Here is a 22,529-nt window from a genome sequence, read left to right on the forward strand (position 1 = left end):
TGGTGGTGGTGGTGGTGGTGAGTGGGTGGTGGTGGTGGTGAGTGGGTGGTGGTGGGTGGTGGTGGTGGTGGAGTGGGAGTGGTGGTGAGTGGAGTGGTGGTGAAGTGGTGAGTGAGTAGTGGTGGTGGTAGTGGTGAGTGGTGGTGGTGGGAGTGGTGGTGGTGAGTAGTGGTAGAGTGGTGGTGGTAGTAGTGGAGTGGAGTGTAGTAGTAGTAGTAGAAGTCGTAGTAGTAGTAGTAGTAGTAGTAGTGGTCATAGTAGTAGTAGTGGTCATAGTAGTAGTAGTAGTGGTCATAGTAGTAGTACTAGCAGCCAGTGGACTGGTCATAGTAGTAGTAGTAGTGGTCATAGTAGTAGTAGTGGTCATAGTAGTAGTAGTGGTCATAGTAGTAGTAGTAGTGGTCATAGTAGTAGTACTAGCAGCCAGTGGACTGGTCATAGTAGTAGTAGTAGTGGTCATAGTAGTAGTAGTGGTCATAGTAGTAGTACTAGCAGCCAGTGGACTGGTCATAGTAGTAGTAGTAGTGGTCATAGTAGTAGTAGTGGTCATAGTAGTAGTACTAGCAGCCAGTGGACTGGTCATAGTAGTAGTAGTAGTGGTCATAGTAGTAGTAGTGGTCATAGTAGTAGTACTAGCAGCCAGTGGACTGGTCATAGTAGTAAGAGTTGCGGCAGCAGCAGTATTACTGGCACATCTTTTATTTAAAGCACTGTTTCTGTTTCTGTAGTGGTTAAAAAATAAACCTCTGGCGCTCACAGATCTTGACTTCAGGGTGTCTTTGAACTCAACAAAGCCTGCTGAGTAGTTTGAAGCCATTTTTCAGCACCGCTGACAAAGGAGGGTTTTGTGTTGGGTTTGTTTGAGTAAGAGAAAGAAAGCCGAGAGGCGTGGTTCGCTCAGCACCTCGGCCCTTTCAGCACAACGGCGTCTCTGTGTTTCCAGCCTTAAGCCAGTGGCATTCATCCACCGGGCTCGATGTGTCAGGGCTGAGAGCGCTGTTCACACCGTGTGTGTGTGTGTGTGTGTGTTTACACTTGCATCATCGCTCTTGAACGCAGCTCGCCAGTACAAACATTAATAAGAGCTGCAACTCGCCAACAAAACACTCCTGCACGCTGAGGACTGAGCTGGAGAAGAGCCAGAGTTCTTCTTCCTCTGGATCTGTTGTCTGATGTTTGTCAGCATCTCAGCTCAGTGCACGCACAACCAGAACTTCAGTGTGAAAGGATGCCGAGTACTATGAGTATCTGTACTACTACTGATTTAACAAACATTACTTCTTCTTCTACTGCTGCTGCTCATGCTACTACTATAGTACATAACTTATTCTTTCTGCTACTGCTGCTGCTACGACCTTATCACTATCACTAGCACCATGACGACTGAGAAACACCCCCTGCTGAGCCGGAGAGCCACCACCGTTTTAAACGTGCACATGCGCGAGTACCAGACTGCCAGCTGTATGTTGTACGGATGGAGATCACCAAACATATTTTAGATCGTCGTGTTAAAATAACGTTAGCCTTATGATCAATAATTTTGTGTTTAAAGAACAGAACACGTTTCCACTACCTAGCGCACTAGCTCACTAGCTAACCTTGTCTCATTCTCAGCTCCTTAAACATGGATTAACAGAGAATATAGTAACTTTCACCAGAGGAGGACCACTCCAAGGAACATCTTTCTTGAGATTATCATTTCGAAGTCGAAACAGACAACGCGAACGTGTGCGCTAGCGTGCTAGCTGTGCTAGCTAATGCTGGCAGCCAGACACAAACAACAACAACGACTCATTATTCATTAATTTTGCTATAATATAAACAAATACATTTTATTGTGGCGGCCCTTCGAAAATGAGCAGTGGTTGAAGTTACTGTATTCCATGTGGCGCTAAGTGGCGCTAGCATAGCTAGTTAGTTCAAATGTTGACTACTCCCACTACTGTGACGTGATTGGCTGAATTAAAAATGGATACGTTTTTGACGGCTCCAGCTCTGCAGGGGGATGCTCTCAATTAGTAAGTTAGCTCAATGCTAACACATAATGGGGATTACCTTTAACGCGCTACTAAAAATTACCATCGCAATGATATTATCCTTACAAATCATCCATATTTCAAACGCTTGACATAAAAAGAAAGAAAGAAGTGTTCATAATTAGATAAATAAATTCCCCACGCTCTCTAGAAACAAACTAATAGCAGCTGACTTCTGTCTCTGTGATCAGGTGTTATTGTTAAGGATGCTAATGCTAGTTCGGCTCTTTGGTTTAGCCTGCTTGGTACAGTTATCTCATGTGAGGGAATGTCGCCACCTGCTGATGTGGAGAGTAACTGCACCTCACACAGATATTTTTGTAGATGTAGATGTCTTGTGTGGGTAACAAATAATAAAGTAAATAAACTTCCACACTATCACTGCTGTAACTACTGCTGCTGCTGTCACTACTACCAGCCAGCTACTGTAGCCTGGAGAACAAAACACTTCCTGCCCTGATGAGCACCCTGACTTCAGACTGTTGTGGAAACGCTGTGGTGTGTGTATAAGTGCATTTCTCTGTGTGTTAGTGTGTCCAAGTGTGTGTGTGTGTTGTTTACCATGTGCACTCTTTTCAGGCAACCAACGTTTCTTTTACTCTTTTCTGTTTTTTTCTATCCCCGACTGCAGACGTCTTTAACCCCGGTTCAGACGGATGTGTTTACAAGTCAAGAGTTCACAGCCAACAAAGCAGTTCAGTTCTCATGCACGCACACATAAACACACACACACAGTGGGCACATGACACACTGTGAGCCGAGTTTAAAGGATGCTGTTTATTTTACAGCTTGTTATTCCTGTGATTTACATTGGATTTCATTCTGAACCTTATTTTCAGTACACATATTACCTTAAAATTGTATTCATACTATTTGAACAACATTTGAACGCTCCTTTTTTTACATGTCTGCTCATTAGGATTAGGTGTTTTTACCAACCCTTCACAGCATTTATCAGCTGCATTTCAAGCATCAATCCTGGGTGTTTTTACCAACCCTTCACAGCATTTATCAGCTGCATTTCAAGCATCAATCCTGGGTGTTTTTACCGACCCTTCACGGCATTTATCAGCTGCATTTCAAGCATCAATCCTGGGTGTTTTTACCGACCCTTCACGGCATTTATCAGCTGCATTTCAAGCATCAATCCTAGGTGTTTTTACCAACCCTTCACGGCATTTATCAGCTGCATTTCAAGCATCAATCCTGGGTGTTTTTACCAACCCTTCACAGCATGTATCAGCTGCATTTCAAGCATCAATCCTGGGTGTTTTTACCAACCCTTCACAGCATTTATCAGCTGCATTTCAAGCATCAATCCTGGGTGTTTTTACCAACCCTTCACAGCATGTATCAGCTGCATTTCAAGCATCAATCCTGGGTGTTTTTACCAACCCTTCACGGCATTTATCAGCTGCATTTCAAGCATCAATCCTGGGTGTTTTTACCAACCCTTCACGGCATTTATCAGCTGCATTTCAAGCATCAATCCTGGGTGTTTTTACCAACCCTTCACAGCATGTATCAGCTGCATTTCAAGCATCAATCCTGGGTGTTTTTACCAACACTTCACGGCATTTATCAGCTGCATTTCAAGCATCAATCCTGGGTGTTTTTACCGACCCTTCACAGCATTTATCAGCTGCGTTTCAAGCATCAATCCTAGGTGTTTTTACCAACCCTTCACGGCATTTATCAGCTGCATTTCAAGCATCAATCCTGGGTGTTTTTACCGACCCTTCACAGCATGTATCAGCTGCATTTCAAGCATCAATCCTGGGTGTTTTTACCAAGTGTAGTGTGGACAGAAGACATTAGTACTTCCTAACGTTGGTTTTGAGGTTGGTTTTGGTTTTATTCCTGCGTCCTGTTTTACCTGGTGGAAGCCGAGGAAGTCCTGGATGGTTGGGGATGTGTAGAAGACGTAGCCTTCAGCCGTCACCACCAACACAAAGCCGTTCAGAGCCTGAAGATAAAAATAAAAAAAACTCATGTTGCTTTGTCTCTGAAACACAAAACAATCTGCAGAACGACCAGCATCGTTGAGGTGTTACCTGAAGCAGCAGGTCTCCCTCATTGAAGCTGACTCCATCGATGGAGGTCACCTGGTGAGACATGGAGGCTGTGGAGGACGGAGTCGGCGTGCTCTGGGCGTTTACCCCGAACATGAGGCTCCGCTCGCTGGTCCAGCTGGTGCCGTTCTGGCCTTTCTTCATGGTGGCTGGAGGTGAAGGAGATAAAAAAAAATACCCTGTCAGTTGTTTTAATCCACAGAAGAAGAAACAAAACATCCACAGAGGATGGGTTACTCAGTTTCAAGTGTGCCAAGAAACAAACAAGCTGCAGGTTGGACAGAAAATGAGCTGTCCGATCACATTTTTATGCCCAAATTGACATTTATTTAATCTGTTTCTGTTTTGTATTGTTGTTCATTTCACTTTCTTAAAAGAACACACGTTTCTGAGAAAACACAGAAGAAGAAACCACAGACAGGAACTGAAACCAATTTAAGAAACAACTTTTACTTTTCTCCACCCAGTGTGCAGATCTCCGGACAAAGTTGTGCAACATTCCAAGAAACAGGGTGATGCAGCAGCAGTGTTGGGGAGCAGTGAACTATATGTTGCACCAAGTACGTCAACTAAAAGTGTTTGTTTTTGTCACTGACAGGCTCAGAGTATTATGTCTGACCACATTATGGAAAGGATCCCTAAAGAGATAGAGCTTTCATTTAAAGACTAAGATCCTTTTTGTTTAACCAGAGGCAGTAGGGTTACAGATATCATCATGTTGTCAACAGAACTTGCTTTGCTGTATTTCAACTTCTTCGAGCCGTAACTTCCTCAACACTCAGCTACAAGCAGCTGATTGTGTTTACAAAACAACTTCTCAAATATTATATCTGCCGAAATGAGAAGTGAGAAAAAAACCAAGAGGAACATCTCCGTCTCTTTCTATCAGGGTGGAGCTGCCTGATGTTTCCTGTCGTCTTACAACACCGTCACTCAACTCTTCCTCCTCTGGCACTTATCAGGCACTTCTTATCAGCAGCAGAAAAACAAGTGAAAAATAACCCGAAAATATCCTCTCAGAGAGGAAGCAGGTGGAGGAAGCAAGTGAAAAAAAACAAAACTAGAATTAACGCTTTGCAATCATGTGCCTGCACCGACCAATCAAGTTGCAGTTACAGTTTGTATCCTTACTGGGTAAAACGGTGATCCTTCACACACATCTTCCCTCCGACAGTCACTAATTCAGTATCTGACCAAATGTCTCCCCTTCTGTTCCTGAGATATGACGCCGAATAACGGACAGAAAAGTGTTTTATGCAAATCATTATGATGTCACAGTGAAGTTGACCTTTGACCTTTTGGATATAAAATGTCATCACTTCACTGTTTTATCCTGTTAGACATCCATGTGAAGTTTTGTCAAATTTAGCCTAAGAATTTTTGAGTTATGGCCAGAAACATGTTTTGTGAGGTCACAGTGACCTTTACGTTTGACCTTTTACCACCAAATCTTAATCAGTTCCTCCTTGAGTCCAAGTGGATGTTTGTGCCAAATTTGAGAGAACTCCTTCCAGGCATTCTTGAGATATCTTGTTCACAAAATAAGACAGACACAAGGTCACAGTCACTAATCAGTTCATTTTTGAGTCCAAGATGTTCGTGCCAAATTTGAAGAAATTCCCTCAAGGTGTTTTTGAGATATCAATCACAAGAGTGAGATGGATGCAAGGCCACGGAGACCTTGACCTTCGACCCCAAAAAATCTAATCAGTTCATTGTTGAGTCCAAGTGGATGTTTGTGCTAAATTTGCAAAACAATCCCTGGAGGTGTTCTTGAGATACAAGTTAGGAATTTACAAGATTGAGACACATGAGGTCACAGTGACCTTGACCTTTGACTTTCAGCCATCAAATTCTCATCGGTTAATTCTTCATTTAAGATGGACATTTTCTGCCAAATTTAAATAACTTCCCTCAAGGTCTTCTTGAGATATTGCGATTATGAGAAAGACCAGAGCAACATCACAGAGACCTTTAACCACCAAAATCGAATCAGTTCATCAATAAGTCTAAATGGACATTTGTGCCAAAATTAATTAAATCCTCTCAATGTGTTCTTGAGATATCACATCCATTTTCCAGGGTGGTTGTGACTCAGAGGTGGAGCGGATCGTCCACTCATCGAAAGATTGGCTCTTGGATACCCTGCTCCTCTGGCCCGAAGTGTCCTTGGGAAAGATACTGAACCCGAAATTGCTTCCGATGGCTGTTTATCGGTGTGTGAGTGCAAGTGAATGGACCTTACAGTAACAGGTGGCACATGTACGGTAGCGTCAGCCACCAGTGTGTGAATGTGACATGTAGTGTTGAAGCACTGTCGGAGTGGTACAACTGCAGGTCCATTTACAATAATGACACAGACAAGGTAACAGTGACCTTCGACCTAAGACCACCAAGTGGACGTTTGTGCCAAATTTGAAGAAACTCCCTCAAGGCGTTCTTGAGATATCGCACTCATAAGAATGGGATGGACACAGGTTGCAGTGACCCTGACCTTTGACCACCAAATTCTTGTCATTTAATCCTTGAGTCCAAGTGGACGTTTGCGCCAAATTTGAAGAAGTTTTGTTACATCATTTTTGCGAGATTGCGTTCAAAATAATGGGACATATGGACGGACAACCAGAGAACATAATGCCTTTGGCCACAGGTACTGCGGCCGTGATGATGGGTGTAGTGATGGCGGAGGAACAGGCGGACACAAACCAGTTTGATTTATGGAACTAAATTACTGGCATCAAACAAATCAGTATGTGTGACTTTGGTCTGACTGAAGATGTCACCTTGAGCTCTGCAGACAGTTTAAAGACGACAAATCAACTGATCAATCCATGGAAGAGAAGCTGCAGGCCGACACTGTGCAGGCTGCTGGTTTGGAGTACTGGCACACATACACACACACATGGTGCATGGAGGCTGGCTCAGCCCTGCCCCTGTTAAAAAAACTCCAGGCCAAATGAGGATAACAGGCAGAGCCACAAAATTACCCGTTGGCCTCCGTATTTTCCCCCAGTGGACCGAACGCAGCAGGGAGGCGGCCATTTTGGAGGACAGGAATCATGTGAAGTGGTTGACGATTGCCTCAGACGCTGACGGGCAGACTTGATTGATCCAGATCGAGCTGGTTTTCTAATAGCGCTCGTGTGTGCAGAAGAGTTTTGCTCCGAAACGAGACGATGGAAACATGCAGCGTCTCCAACTGAAAAAGCATAAAAAGCATTTTACGTATAATTTAGAGACACCGGATAATAACTCTCTGATTATAAGTTATAATCCGCTAGAAGAAAAGTTACGGGAAGCTCTTTTTTAGACAGCGATTATATGTGATGAGCTTAAGTTTAAAAATGTCTGACAGCAAGAAAATTGTAGTAACAGTGGTGTTACGACTATTTTTCATTGCTAAATACACTGATTCATGTATCTTGAATCCATCCTAAACAAAGACAAGAATAAAGGCAAGAGAAATAATTCAATTTATCTTATTTATTTATTTAATTTCGGACCTTTAAACGAGCTAAATGGCAGATTTTGTTATCTTTGGTCAGAGCTATGCTAGCTGTTTCCCTTTGTTTCCAGTCTTTATGCTAAGCTAAGCTAACTAGCTTTATCGTGCAAAGATGAAACTCTCCCAGCAAGAAAGCAAATTTCACCAAATCATTGCTTTAAATAGCAGAGGAAAACTTGTCCTCTGGTTGGGTTTGATGGTCACTGTCATCAAAAAGCTTCGAACATCGCCAAGGACAAGCCAAAAGTAAAAGCACAGTTTGGTAAGAGCCATAAAAGACTCAGATAATTTGAGATTTGCCATACGAGCCTGCTGCAGAGACAAGAACACGCCAGGGGACAACCAAACCAGATGGGCTGGTTAAAACACAGTGGAGCACACAGAAAGGGAAACGTCCCTGTGGCTACAGCTGGTCACAAACTCTTTAAATCTCCTCCCCGTGAGGAAAACCAGGTGGCGTTACATGTCAGGAGCTTCTATCAAAGAGGACGTTCCCGCGCTGTGGCAGGAAATTCAAATAGTGTGGGTGTTCGGCCAACATTGGTTTGATCTGGAGCCATAGAAATATGGAGAGAACACATCATTTGTGTTGTGGAGCAGCTGGTGCGAATCCCAAAATACACCCGAGAGCCAAGAAGATAGTTTGGACGAGCAAAGAGAGACTCTGTCTGGTCGACATAAATCAACTTTTTAAAACACACACAAAAAAAGCAAACAAAAAGCGGGAAGTTTTTATTTTTGAGATGCCCTCGTGTGCTGATTTACACCAGCGTCTGTTTTATTTAGTTTGATTCACGAGGCCGCCGACCGCTCGCATTCCCACAGCAGACATTTCACTTGTCTCGCATATTTTGGAGGTTTGGCCACCCTGCACGCCAGGCCTCAAAATATTACACGACTGACGCAACACCAGGACATGAACGAACATTAAAGGGAGTAAAAATGTCACATGAAAGAATAAATATGCACACAACAAGTTAAATGATTTTGCACTCATTTCTAATGATTTTAGTCTATACGGCTTTAATCTGAGATTCTTTCTGGGTGACGATGCAACATCTGGCAGCGCCTGCAGCTACAAACAAACAGCTTGTTGGCTAATTTACAGCACCGTTTATTAATGTGCACTGTCCTGGTTTATGTGCTGTTGTTGTCTTTGTTAGGGGGGCTATAGCTTTACATTTAAACAGGATTATACAACACGAGCAATACACCAATAAACCACAACGACGAGGGATATCATTAAATGGAAAATAAACAGATACTTTACTTGAATACCCACTTTTGGGGGCACAATCCCTGCGGTAAATGTGCCAATGTCTCCGGAAAAAACAACCGTGTTAACGTGGCACTATCCCGGCAGGAAATACAGCCACAGGTTGCTATGAAATCAATGAAGCTGACCTTTGACCTTTTGGATATAAAATTCCATCGCTTCATTATTTTATCCTGTTAGACATCTGTGTGAAGTTTTGTCATAATTAGCACAATAATTCTTGAGTTATGGTCAAAAACATGTATCGTGAGCTCAAAGTGACCTTTGACCACCAAATTCTAATCAGTTTATTTTTCAGCCCAAGTGGACGTTTGTGACGAATTTAAACAAATTCCCTCAATGCCTTCTTGAGATATCGCATGCAAAAAATGAGAAGGACGTGAGGTCACAATGACCTTTGACCTTCAACCACCAAATTTTTTTGATCAGTTCCTCCTTGAGTCCAAGTGGACGTTTGTGCCAAATTTGAGAGAACTCCCTCAAGGCCTTTTTGAGACAAAATAAGACAGACGCAAGGTTTGAATTTGAACAAATTCCTTCGAGATGTTTTTGAGATCACGTTCACAAGAGTGACATGGATGCAACCTTGATCACAAATATCTAATCAGTTCATCTATCTGTGCCAAATTTGAAGATATTACCTCAAGGCTTTCTGAAGATACTGAGTTCACGAGAGTGTGACGGGTGAGGTCACAGTGACCTTGACCCTTGACCTTTGTACACAGAATCTAATCAGTCCATCCTGATTTAAAGTAGACATTTGTGCCAAATTTGAAGACATTTCCTCAAGGTATTCAAGATATCGCACTCAGTTTTCAGGGTGATTGTGGCTCAGTGGTAGAGTGGATTGCCCACTAATTGGAAGATCAGCTGTTTGATCCCCAACTTGTCCAGCCCGCATGTCGTGTCGCATGTCGCCCAAGTGTCCTTGGGCACGATGCTGAACCCCAAATGGCTCCTGATGGCTGTTCCATCGGTGTGTGAGTGCAAGTGAATGGTTACAGCAGCAGGGGGCACCATGTATGGTAGTGTCGGCCACCAGTGCGTGAATGTGACCTGTAGTGTTGAAGCACTGGTTGGAAGACCGGAAAAGCGCTGTACAACCGCAGGTCCATTCACAAGAATGAAACAGACAAGGTTACAGTGACCTTTGAGCTATGACCACCAAACCTAATAATGTCATTGCTGAGTCCAAGTGGACGTTTGTGCCAAATTTGAAGAAACTCCCCCAAAGGTGTTCTTGAGATATCACACTCACTACGAAATACCCATGTTTGAAGCCTAAAAAGCTGCTGGGACCTAGGGCTGTACCTGACCCAGAATTATGTCAGTTGAATCAGATTTGGCCGTCTGATACACATGTGAGGATTTGTTTTTCAACAGCCGTCTGCACCAAAGAGCAGCGTGAAAGTCAAGAATGCTCACTCAGCAGCAAAATCTGCGGACCAAAACGTACCCCAGTCTCAGTAGAGTGATGATTCGAATCTCCGACTTTCAAGGGTGAGCCCTTATTACGTGTAGGCACCAAAAACACTTGGTTGTGATTGGGTAAAGACCATGTGGTGGCTAAAAGTACACGTGTTGGGGCTGTAAATGCAGCGATGTCTGGGGAAACAAACGCTTTATGTGGCACTATCCCAGGTGGAAACACAGCGACAGGTTGCTACAAAACACCCACGTCTGGCAGCTAAAAAGCCGCTCACTTCTTACACCACTGCTAGCTTCTGCTGCTGTTAATTTGTTCTGGTGCTTCTTTGAGTCTTTTTAAGTTTTGTCTTTGGTTGTCTTGTTTTCGTTAAGATTTAGTTCACCTGTGCATATGGTGACAATAAAGATCATTCATTCAAAGTCACGTGGAAACTGTACTACGATTACCGCCTCAGGGTTGTATGCCTCCGAATTCTTTTGGCCATGGTTATATCCTGATCCTGAGTTAGGTCGTTGAGTAATGGCCAGAAAAGTGTTTTTGCTGAACATTATGATGTCACAGTGAAGTTGACCTTTGACCTTTTGGATATAAAATGTCATAGTTTATTCTATTAGACATTAGCGTATCAGTTCTTGAGTTACGGCCAATATTTTGTGCGGTCACAACAACCCTTGACCGCCAATTTCTAATCAATTCATTCTTGAGTCCAAGTGAACGTTTGTGCCAAATTTGAGGAAACTCCCTCAAGGCGTTCTTGAGATATGGAGTTCACAAGAACAGGACATACGGACAGAAGGATGGACAACTGGCTGATTACCTGTGGACTCGACCTCACCTGCTCCCCCGCTGAGCCTGATGCTGGTGATTTCCCAGCATGTGTTGTGAAATGTGTCAACATGCGAGCTTCATGTTAAAACAGACTTCACGTTTAATGCCATGCGCCTTTGCTCCTCCCCCCCCTCTCCCGCTCCTCACGGGGAGTTTTTCCTCTCCCTTGTGCCATGCCAAATGTTTCACAGCTCCCACGGCATGCTCTGCACGGCGTTTAACGTGATTTATGGCGCAACGCAGCAGTGCCAACTGATTTCATGCGCTCTCACATTTCATGAATTTAAATACTGAATCCTCTGTTTTCTTTTGCAGGCCAGCAGCCGGGTTTCACACTTTGATTCAGCCTGAGTAGGTACGCTTCTATTCTGTGTGTGTTTATTTGTTCAGGGAAGGTTAGCTGAGCACAGTCGCTCTGTTCCCAGCGACGCCCTGCTTCACATCACCAGTGTTATAAAGGTTACCACCTGGGAGCTTCCCAGTACAACCACAGACATTCAGCAGGTTTACAGGGGCTGTTTTTACAGGCACTGCTCAAATAAACCCGTAAATAGTGTCTAATGCCAGTGAGATGTTTCCATTTTCATCCCTCAGACCCAAAGATATTTCATTTACCATCATTTATGACAAAGAAAAGCACAAAATTCTCACATTTGAGGAGCTGGACGTGTATTTCATCAACCAATTTGCCCTCATTGGTTCCTCATCTCTAAGAGTTCAGAGCAGTGAAATCACCTGGCGTACCTGCACACTCTCACTCTCATGACACCTGGTTTGACACCTTCTCTGTAACCTGACCGCACACAAACATTTCCTCACAATATAGGAATGATAGGAGACGCTTACACAGGATCATCTCTGACAAATATGATACCTCAAGAAGACGGGGGCTCTAAATTTAGACATGCACCACCTGGAGATAAAGGTTTACAGTACACAGTTTGGCTGCAGCCCAAACAGAAACTGGACAGGACTGAACTTGTGCTCTCTGTTGACTAAATGAGACACTTTTACAGGTTTTAAGAGGCTGACTAATGATTTTAAGAGCAAATATGGAACAGTCATCCAAGAACATAACGCAAACAATGTGTGGGTTGTTAACAAATATTCAGGAAAGATGTGTTAACCAAAACTAGGCGCAGGAATTTAAGAGTGTACATCTTTGTCTTTGATTTCACTGTTGCCCTTAGTGTGGTTTTGTTTTGTAAGTGTGTGTGTGTGTGTGTTTGGAGGGGGGTTTGTCCGGGCACGCTCAGAGTGAGGGCCTCTCTAACACACTCAAACGCACACCACTCCTAGCTGGAGGCGATCTGGTTTAGTGGTTTAGTGTGGCAGTACAGCAACAATGAGCTATTTTAGTACCGAGAACAGGGTGAGACAGGAGATTGATTAAGATAGGGACGGAGAACTGAAAGAGGCGTGTGGGGTATAAATAGAAAAAGTGTGAACATGCTGAACAAAGTGAGAAACGAGCGCGAAGACAAACGACAAAGTGTGATTCTTGAAGGACGAAACAAGAGACACAAACACAGAAAAACACAAACGAAGCAAGAAAAAAAGGAAAACTTGAGAGGATCGACGTAGGTGCCCTGGGGAACTCCCAGCTCTGCTTCTGACGTGGTTAAAAAACCCACTTCAGTTACCTCTCTACCCCCCAACGCTGACATTTTAACAAGGAACAGCTGACTTTTACCAAACTGCCAGAACCCTCATAAAACAGGAGAACCCCCTCAAACCACCTCCACCGTCTCTTCTTCTATGGTTTAATGAAGACGGGCCCTGAGGCACTCAACGTGCCTCCTCCCCTGCTTCATTTGTGTTGTGTATACAAAGCCTGGTGCCCTTCTTTTATGGTCTTATGTTGAACATACATGGTGCTTGGATGTTTTGGTGATAACTTTACGGCACTATAAAGAAGCTAAGGGTGCTCTAAAAGGTCTGCGTGGGTCGTTAACGGTATAAATAACTCTATTTTAGAGAAAAACAAGAATTCCTCTGCATGTTAGTGTAATCCAGTCATGTGCTTGTCCACATCTGATTTATAAAGTGTAAGAAAATAGAGGAAATGGTCATCGTTAAACCCACAGACATGTCTTCAAATCACTTGTTTTATCCATGCAACAGTCCAAAACCAAAAGATACTAAATTTATCCATCATATGAAATTAAGTAAATCCTTACAATTGAGAAGCTGTAACTAGGGAATTTTTAAGTTTGAACTTGCATACTGGCCAATACCAAGTATCGATCTGATACCACTGTATTTCAATAGTATCTAAAGTCAGTTTAGGCCTTGGTAAATTCTATAATTGTGGGATTTTTTTGGAGGCTCTCAGCAACAGTTGGAAGAAGATCGGGGATGCAGCCTTTGTCAATTACGCCCCAACAGATATCAGGGAAGCTAGCTCGCTAAAATTTTTAATAGAAAGTTTAAAACGTATCCGTTCTCGTTAGCCTTTAACAAGGACCGTGAAACTGTTTCTTTTTATGCTTCAAGATACTGTAACTCTTAAAATGTTGTATCGTACTTAATTTTATGATGAATGATTTTATAATTCTATGATTTATTTCATCTTATGAATACTTTCACCATTTTTAAATAGAATTTTTGAATCAGTTCATCCTTTTTTAAACAGTTTTTAAGCGTCCTTTATATCAATTTGCATTGTTTGTCTGTTTTATGTTTATTATCACTGTTCTTACATTTTACAGTCCTATCCCTACAAGTAAAAATATGAATTTAGTCTAATTATTCATTAATTAAAATGCTTGTTGCGCTGTCTTCACACCTCGAGCAACACAGCAACAGGCGTCATTTTCAAGAGAAGCAAGTGACATGAAGCTGCAAACTGTCACGTCCGAAACTTGCCCCATCAGATAAGCCTGACGCATTACAAACCAAAGTTGCGCTTGTCTGAAGATTTTTTTTAGCACTCTAGCCACATTGAGGCGTCAATTAATCATATGTTTCAGTTCCGTTGTGTGCATTGTGGTGCACGCAGGGATGCAATGCAGCGGCAAAGTGTGAAGTTAAAATACAATGTTTAGATGACATGAAGTCGAGGTGCTGTGTGGCAAGCAGCAGACAAACACAAGCACAAGACAACAAAGCTATGTTAAGAAGTGTTTGAGCAACACTTCCACAGCAACTCCTCGATCATGTACTGGTCACACTGTTGCCTTGACGCTCGTCGTGCGAACACTGCATGAGTAACAGTCCCTAAAAGCTTCTCGAAGACCCTTTAAGAACTTCTTTTTCTGGGTGTGCACTTGTTAACCCCGTCATGAAATCATTTACAACCCCTCCACTACATCACCGTTTTTCCTTTTCTATCATATTTGCGAACACGCCGCCCCCCCCCACCCCTCGCCACCCTCCCTCCATCTCCAAACACCCGCTCTGAAGCACTCTGCGGTTTCTGTCGACTTTGAAACCCAAGAGCTGAATGGAGTCATTGTTCTTCATCCCTTTGGACTGCACCATGGAGGAGGAGGAGGGGTGACAGGAGATCAGAATCACCGACTCCCCCTCCCCCCCCCCCCGTCTTTCACTTCTCAGTTCAAGCTCACTCTTCCTCCCTCTCTGATCCTCTCTGGGCAGGTTTGGACATGAACAAACGGCGAGGGCGAAAGTATAGAAAATCCCTCGTGTGGTTTGGAAATCGAGAAGGGTTTCAGATTCAAAGTTCCCCTCTGAGCGCTTCTCCATTTGCACTAAATCGTCTCTGTGTTTTCTAACATGTATCATCTGTTGTCTGGTGCGGCCAGTTTCCTGTTATGGTGCTGTCCCTTTGATCAATGACATTTTGTGGAGACCACATGTAATCTGAACCATAAACTGCCGCCATTTGTCCATCGAGGGGGGGCTGTAATAACCCTGCTGGAGCCAAACTTCATTTAAAATAGACATGCATCTCTTTATTAACTTGTTTTCTAACTTCTTCTCTCCATCCATGCTTGTCGTAACTGCCACTTCCTGCTCTGCGGTTAAAAGTCTCACTTTGAAAACCACAACTATTTCACAGATGGCCGCGCCCAAATGGCGAGCCCACAGAAAAATGGTAAACAACCCAACGTCCCGAGTGTCACAGGTGAATCGGGGATTCGGGCCTGAAAACACACACTGTCAACATGAAATGCACCCTGTTTATTTATATCGATTTAAAGAGGAGAATGTGTCAAACTGCAGCTCTGAGATTTTGATTTATCGAGTCTTCTGCCCGCAGGCCCGAAGCTGACTGATGAGTCCTGCTGTCAGTCGTTTCCTGGAGAAATATGAGCAAAGGTTCGCACACAGGCTGCATTCAGGCACTGAAACTGCACACAACGTCCTGTGAAAGTTCATGCACCAAGCACACACACATGCACACACACACTGCTCCAGCCCTGACCCTGCTCTTCCTACGACCTCTGACCCCCGGCATGCCGCTACGATAAGGCCGAGTCTGGAGGAGACATCTCAGCGTTTACATTCCTTCTCGTCTGAACGGCGGGTCATCCTCGGGTGCCTCCGCTGATACTGCACACGACCCACCACACCCTGACACACACACACACACTGGGATCACACCAATCACTCAGTGAACGAGGGGCAACTTCAGGAGTTAATCTGCAAACACTGTCACTCAACTACTCCCAAAACTAAAGGAGCTAATTTTGAAGAAAGGACAGGGCGTTTAATCAAAGTTTTAGTGTACATATAAATATAGAAATCACCCATTCTTGAGAATTAGAGTACAACAACCATCTAAGAAAATATTACGATTCCAATGTGTCGTTGTATAACGTATATGTTATTATCTGTGAGAATTACCCTTAAGGACTAAAAATGGACGTTTTTTTATAGTAGAACAAACGTTCAATTGAAACATTATTTATGTGTAAAAACTCTCCCTTTTTTACTCTCCCGTAGAAATGTAACAGGGGGTGCTACTGAGCCAATTTTTGGCACCCAAGCATGAGACCTCTAAAATATCATGTGTGCAAAATTTCATAACTTTCTGAGAAACTTTAGGCCCTCGAAAATGAGATGAGGAAGAAGAAGTTGTGCTCAGGCCCTAATAAAACTGACATTCTCTGTCCAGTTGCATTGTTTTTCCTCAATATCATAGATAAGCAAATGTACACGGTATGATAACCATCAATATTCACATCACAGTATACCTTAACCTCTTGTACTTTTTAGAACATTAGAAATTTGCAATACTGACTTGAAACCTCAGCATTTTTGAGCAATAATAGTTAACCTCATGCACTCCACCCCCATTTTGTAGCAAAAACGCCTAAAATGACATACCCAAATTAAAATGGCTGTAGCTTCTGAACCGCTCTGACTACATGCATGCATGAGGTCTTGCCAGAAAGAAAACTCCCTGAAGTTTCTTGTGAGAATGTTAGAAACACTCTAGGTGATACAGAGACAGAGTAATGGGCCTCTGAAGTCAGTAAAAAAATGAAGATTTTGCCTAAAATAAAATAAAAAATGTATTTCAGGATGAATAACTGTCTGTCGCTTCGTCTGAGCAGGTAAATGACACTGTGGGGCTGTAGGCACACTATCAATGAACATCTGACCTTGGCAGCAAGACAAAAACTTAATATGACACCTTTAGGGTCCTAAAAAACAAGGTTTCAAAGAAATACGAAGCAGGAACACGAGAACCTTTTTCTCCTGCTACACTGTCAGATTTTCTGATTCTCAAAAATGACTGAAATATAAGAAAATGTAAAAATATAAGTGACATGTTGCTCAAAAATTTCGAGGTTTCAAGTCAGTATTGCAAATTTCTAATGTTCTAAATAGTCACATCGAGTTAATTTCTGTCTTGTGAATGCATTAATGTTGTATCATGTTACGTACAGGAAGTTACAGACTAAATATCTTATACAAAATAAACATTGCATCAAGAGAGCTGTTGTTTCTTTTAATATTATCACAGGTAGGTGTCACTATTAATCCAGCTTTTGTTTGAGGACTTAAAACAAAGTTTGTGGGGTTTAATTCCTACAAACTGATCACTGAAAAGTATTAAATAATTATTAAGTTTAAGTATCTTTGTCTTTTGTTTGTTTTAATTTAATTTATTTTATATTTTTTATTAATATAAATGCAACTGCAGAGAACCTGAGGCCCAAACGTTTTAGGAAGACGCATTCATTCCTTCCAAAAGTGAAAGTGTGGCAACAACAGACAGAAAACAACATGGCTGTTTGGCAACACGGTTTTGAAAGACGAGTTTGCGCTACGAGAAACATCCAAAAAGAAGAAGGTCGTGTTGTTGAAAGAAAGAAAGAAAGAAAGAAAGAAAGAAAGAAAGAAAGAAAGACAGGAAACATCAGGAGGGTCAGAAATGATCAGGAAGCCTCTTTACTCGCTTCAACACAACTGATGGAAACACGGCTAATTTGCTGGAATCGCTGCTTCGGTTTCAAATGAACTCCCCTTTTCCCTACACACACACACACACACACACACACACACACTTAGCCTCGCGTGCGAACTTTCAATCCCCGGCATCCTGAGCTGAGAAAGGAGAGGAAGGAGGCCGGCGGAGGAAAAGACGAGAGAGAGAGAGAGGGAAAACATTTAGTATGATTGTGTGTGTGTGTGTGTGTGTGTGTGTGTGTGTGTGTGCATAGACTCACACACACACACACACACACACACACACAGAGTAATGGGGACGGCTGCCAAAGCGTCTGATATGCCTTCACTGGCTTTTGAATGGTTTGCATGATTACATGTTGTCCAATTTGGAACTGCTAAATGTTGTTATACAGTAGATACTGATGAGGGTGGAGGAGGAGGAGGAGGAGGAGGAGGAGGAGGAGGAGGAAGCAGGGAAAATGTGAAGACAGGCAGAAGCTGATGAGAGGTAGGAGGAGAGATGGAAACAGAGACAAGGAGGACGTTTCTGGTAAAGGGAGGAGGACAGGAGTTGGGGTGGGAGGATGAGGGGGTGGAGGAGGTGTGGAGACAATAGAGGAGGTGAGAGGAAGAGGACAGAGATGGAAGCTGACGGGAGGTAACAGGAGGTCAAAGGAAATGATTTTGCAACAGGGGGATAAAATAAAGTGGAGGAGGAGGAGAAGGAGGTGAAGGCAGAAGCTGACGGGAGGTAGGGAAGAGATGGAAACAAAGTAAAGGGAGATGAAAGGAGGAGTTTTCAATAAAAGGAGGAGGAAAACAGTTGAAGAGGGAGGATGAGGGAGGTGGAGGAGGTGTGGACAGACAGGAGGAGGTGGAGGGCAAAGAGAGGAGGTGAGAGGAAGAGGACAGAGATGGAAACTCAAGGGAGGTCAAAGGAAATGATTTTGTGAAAGGGAGGGAGAAAATAAACTAAAGGAGGAGACGGGGAGGAGGAAGTCGGTGGGAGTAAAAGGAGCGGGAGAACAAAGATGGAGGGAGGTAAAGTGGTAAAGAAGAGGAGGATGGGGTGGAGGAGATGTGGAGAGATAGGAGGAGGTGGAGGGCAAGGAGAGGAGGTGAGAGGAAGAGGACAGAGATGGAAACACGAGGGAGGCAACAGGAAGTCAAGGGAAATGATTATTTAAAAGGGGGAGAAAATAACGTGGAGTAGGAGGAGAGACGAGAGGAAGGAGGAGGAGGGAGTAAGAGGAGAAGGAGGACAACGATGGAGCGAGGTCAAGTGAGACGGAGAGACAGGAGGAGGTGGAGGACAAAGAGAGGAGTCGAGAGGAAGAGGACAGAGATGGGAACGGTCAAAGGAAAAGTTTTTGTAAAAGGGGGAGAAAAAGTCAAGAAGAAGGGGGAGGAGGTGGAGAGAGGAAGGAGGAGGTGAGAGAAAGAGGAGGACAACAATGGTGGGAGGTTAAGTGAGATGGAAAGACAGGTAGGAAGCAGGTGGAGGGGGCGAGGAACAAATGGGAGCAAGAGGAGAAGAGGGGGTAAAAAGATTTTATCAAAGGAGGGATGAGACGACACCAGAGGAGGTGGGAGGAGGAGGAGAAGGAGGAGGAGAGAAACAATGGAAACAGCAGGGAGGAAAAAGGATTTCTTTTTTGATTTTGTATAAGGGGGGAAAAGGAGAGGAGACATGAGGAGGTGGGAGGAGGAGGAAGAGGAGGGGGAGCATTAGAGCCAGTAATCTGTAATGGAGTTTGAAGCATAATGTAGCTCCGGTGCTCTTATCGCTGTCGTGCCGTGGACCCATTGAGGACAGGAAACCATTCGGCTGCACACACACACACACACACACAAACACGCATACACACACACACGCACACACACACACACACACACACACACACACACACACACACAAACAAAACTGTAAGTACGAGTAAAGTTTTTTCTTTGCACCAAACCTCATTGACAAAACGACTGATTTAAGAGCCTGACTTTAAACCATCAGGTTTGATCTCCTTCTCCTTCCTCGTCTGCGTCTCCTCCTCTGTCACCACCACACTCCTTCCTCCTCCAAGCAACAAACCAAAGTCCACACACTAACAAACCTCCACCCAAACCCCAAAGTGTCTGTGGAGTACAGCACCACCTCAACCTCTGAAGAACCTGCCAGGAATAATAAGCTTATTCCCAGAATCTGCAGGAGGCACATTTCAGCCGTCCCACTTAACCTCCGTTGGTTTGTTTCCCACTGCAGCAATTTGTCTTGATGCAGAGACATGGTGACAAGCTCAAGTGTTACTGGAGGAGCTTCAGTCGCTGTTATTATTGCCGGTGGCAGCTGTAATCTTAATCCAGTAAAGCCTCATTAGCATGACTCACTGCACCGCTGATTTGAAAAATTTGCAGTGGGGCTTTGATCCTGTGTGAATCTGCCACGGCGACCATTCATGAATTCTAAATCAAACACTACTGTAATGTTACCTCTGTGAGTGCTGCTGTGGAAACATGGAAATCTGAGAGGTTCTTTAAGAAAAGTCGTGCAGAAGAAATCATAAAACAAAATAAAATCTTGATGCTTGGATGAATCAATTTCTTCCCGCCCCCATAAGACGGTCAGAAAACCAGTCAGCTGTCCTGAGCCCAGCCTGGCTGCAGCTTGTAGCCCTGATCGCTGACTGACAGGCACTCTCAGCAGCAGCACTGACTGGTTTACTGCCAATCAATTTGGCAGGAAACCAGTTACTAAACCAGTAAACCAGTGAAATAACTAGGCAGTAAACCAGTCAGTAACCCAGCCAATCAACTAGGCAGGAAACCAGTTACTAAACCAGTAAACAAGTCAGTAATACAACCAAACAATTAGGTGGTAAACCAGTTACTCAACCTGAAAACCAGTTAGTAATCTGGCCAATCAATTTGGCAGTAAACCAGTTTCTAGACCAGTAAACCAGTCAGTAACACAACCAAACAATTAGGTGGTAAACCAGTTACTAAAACCAGTAAACCAGCCAGTAAACCAGTCAGTAATCCATCCAATCAACTAGGTGGTAAACCAGTTACTCCGCCAGAAAACCAGTTAGTAACCCAGCCAATCAATTAGGCAGGAAACCAGTTACTAAACCAGTAAACCAGTCAAATAACTAGGCAGGAAACCAGTTGCTAAACCAGTAAACCAGTCAAATAACTAGGCAGGAAACCAGTTAGTAACCCAGCTAATCAACTAGGCAGTAAACCAGTTAGTAATCCAGCTAATCAACTAGGCAGTAAACCAGTTACTAAACCAGTAAACCAGTCAAGTAACTAGGCAGGAAACCAGTTAGTAATCCAGCTAATCAACTAGGCAGTAAACCAGTTACTAAACCAGTGAACCAGTCAAATAACTAGGCAGGAAACCAGTTAGTAATCCAGTAAAACAGTCAAATAACTAAGCAGGAAACCAGTTAGTAACCCAGCTAATTAACTAGGCAGGAAACCAGTTACTAAACCAGTAAACCAGTCAAGTAACTAGGCAGGAAACCAGTTACTCAGCCAGAAAACCAGTTAGTAACCCAGCCAATCAACTAGGCAGGAAACCAGTTACTCAGCCAGAAAACCAGTTAGTAATCCAGCCAATCAATTAGGCAGTAAACCAGTTAGTAATCCAGTAAAACAGTCAAATAACTAAGCAGGAAACCAGTTACTCAGCCAGAAAACCAGTTAGTAATCCAGCTAATCAACTAGGCAGGAAACCAGTTACTAAACCAGTAAACCAGTCAAGTAACTAGGCAGGAAACCAGTTAGTAACCCAGCTAATTAACTAGGCAGTAAACCAGTTAGTAATCCAGTAAAACAGTCAAATAACTAAGCAGGAAACCAGTTACTCAGCCAGAAAACCAGTTACTCAGCCAGCTAATCAACTAGGCAGTAAACCAGTTACTAAACCAGTAAACCAGTCAAGTAACTAGGCAGGAAACCAGTTAGTAACCCAGCTAATTAACTAGGCAGTAAATCAGTTAGTAATCCAGTAAAACAGTCAAATAACTAAGCAGGAAACCAGCCAGTAATCTGGCCAACCAATGTGGCAGTGAACCAGTTGGTAAACCAGTACAGCAGTCAGTAATCCAGGATGAGTCGCTGACTGACAGGCGCTCTCAGCAGCAGCAGACAGGCTCGGCAGGCCGCCAGCTGAGTTGCGTGTAAAGAGTTTATTTAGACGGGGGGGGGGGCTGTTCAAAGATGTTTTGTTGAGGCCTGAGGGATCATGGTGCTGCAGAGAGGGGAGAGGTCTCACTCCTGTCAGAACTCAAAACCCAGAGTGAAAGGTTAGAAGTGAACCGCACTGCTCGAGCTGACCAGATGGGATCTCTTATAAACTCTGTGTGTGTGCTGTGTAAACTGTGTCTGTCCTCCACACACACATTGACACTGCAACACTTTGAATGCACAGTGTGCACATGCAGCTGCAGGCTCATATGCATGCACACACACACACACACAAACACACACACACACAGATAAGCACCCTGCAAAAGTGCATCTGTGCACACACACATTAATTTAGCTGCGTACAGATGAATATGCAAATACTGGCACAACTGTGAAAGAATGTGAGCACACACACCCAAAATCATGACTGATATGCTCTGTTGCTGCAGCGGAGTGTGTGTGTGTGTGTGTGTGACACGGTAACACTATCAGTTGGATCAGAGGAGTTGGCTTGATCTAATGTGTTTCTGCAGTGTGTCTGATCATGTCTGAGTGATAAGTTTCCTCTGCCAAACTTTCTTTCCCTCCTCGTCTTCCTTCCTTCTCCTCTCGCTGCTCTCACCTTCACTCCCCTTGTTTCAGGACGATCAGTGCGAGGACCTGAGGTCATGTCAACATGTTACCAAAACAAACAAACAAACAAACAAAAGGGTGAAACAGTTGCTGGCAAATTTCATCTGCAAATTTCAGCTCGAAAATATATAAAACAGAAGCAACTTTAAAAATAACACAAGACTTAAAGAAACAGGTCAAAGCTTTGGCAGAAATA

At 43.5% G+C, this 22,529-nt stretch overlaps 1 protein-coding gene across 1 annotated transcript in view; it reads right to left on the bottom strand.

Moving 5' to 3' along the window:
- ahr2 (aryl hydrocarbon receptor 2) overlaps positions 1-22,529 on the bottom strand; it is a 90,233-nt gene that overhangs the window by 10,612 nt on the left and 57,092 nt on the right. The window contains exons 3-5 of the mRNA XM_049570807.1: positions 4,091-4,257; positions 3,827-4,002; positions 418-647 (exon numbers count right to left, since the gene is read on the bottom strand). Coding sequence (XP_049426764.1) covers positions 418-647; positions 3,827-4,002; positions 4,091-4,257 — 573 coding nt within the window. The remainder of the gene's footprint in view (positions 1-417; positions 648-3,826; positions 4,003-4,090; positions 4,258-22,529) is intronic.

This window comes from Epinephelus fuscoguttatus, linkage group LG24, assembly GCF_011397635.1.
Source record: "Epinephelus fuscoguttatus linkage group LG24, E.fuscoguttatus.final_Chr_v1".
Lineage (NCBI taxonomy): Eukaryota > Metazoa > Chordata > Actinopteri > Perciformes > Serranidae > Epinephelus > Epinephelus fuscoguttatus.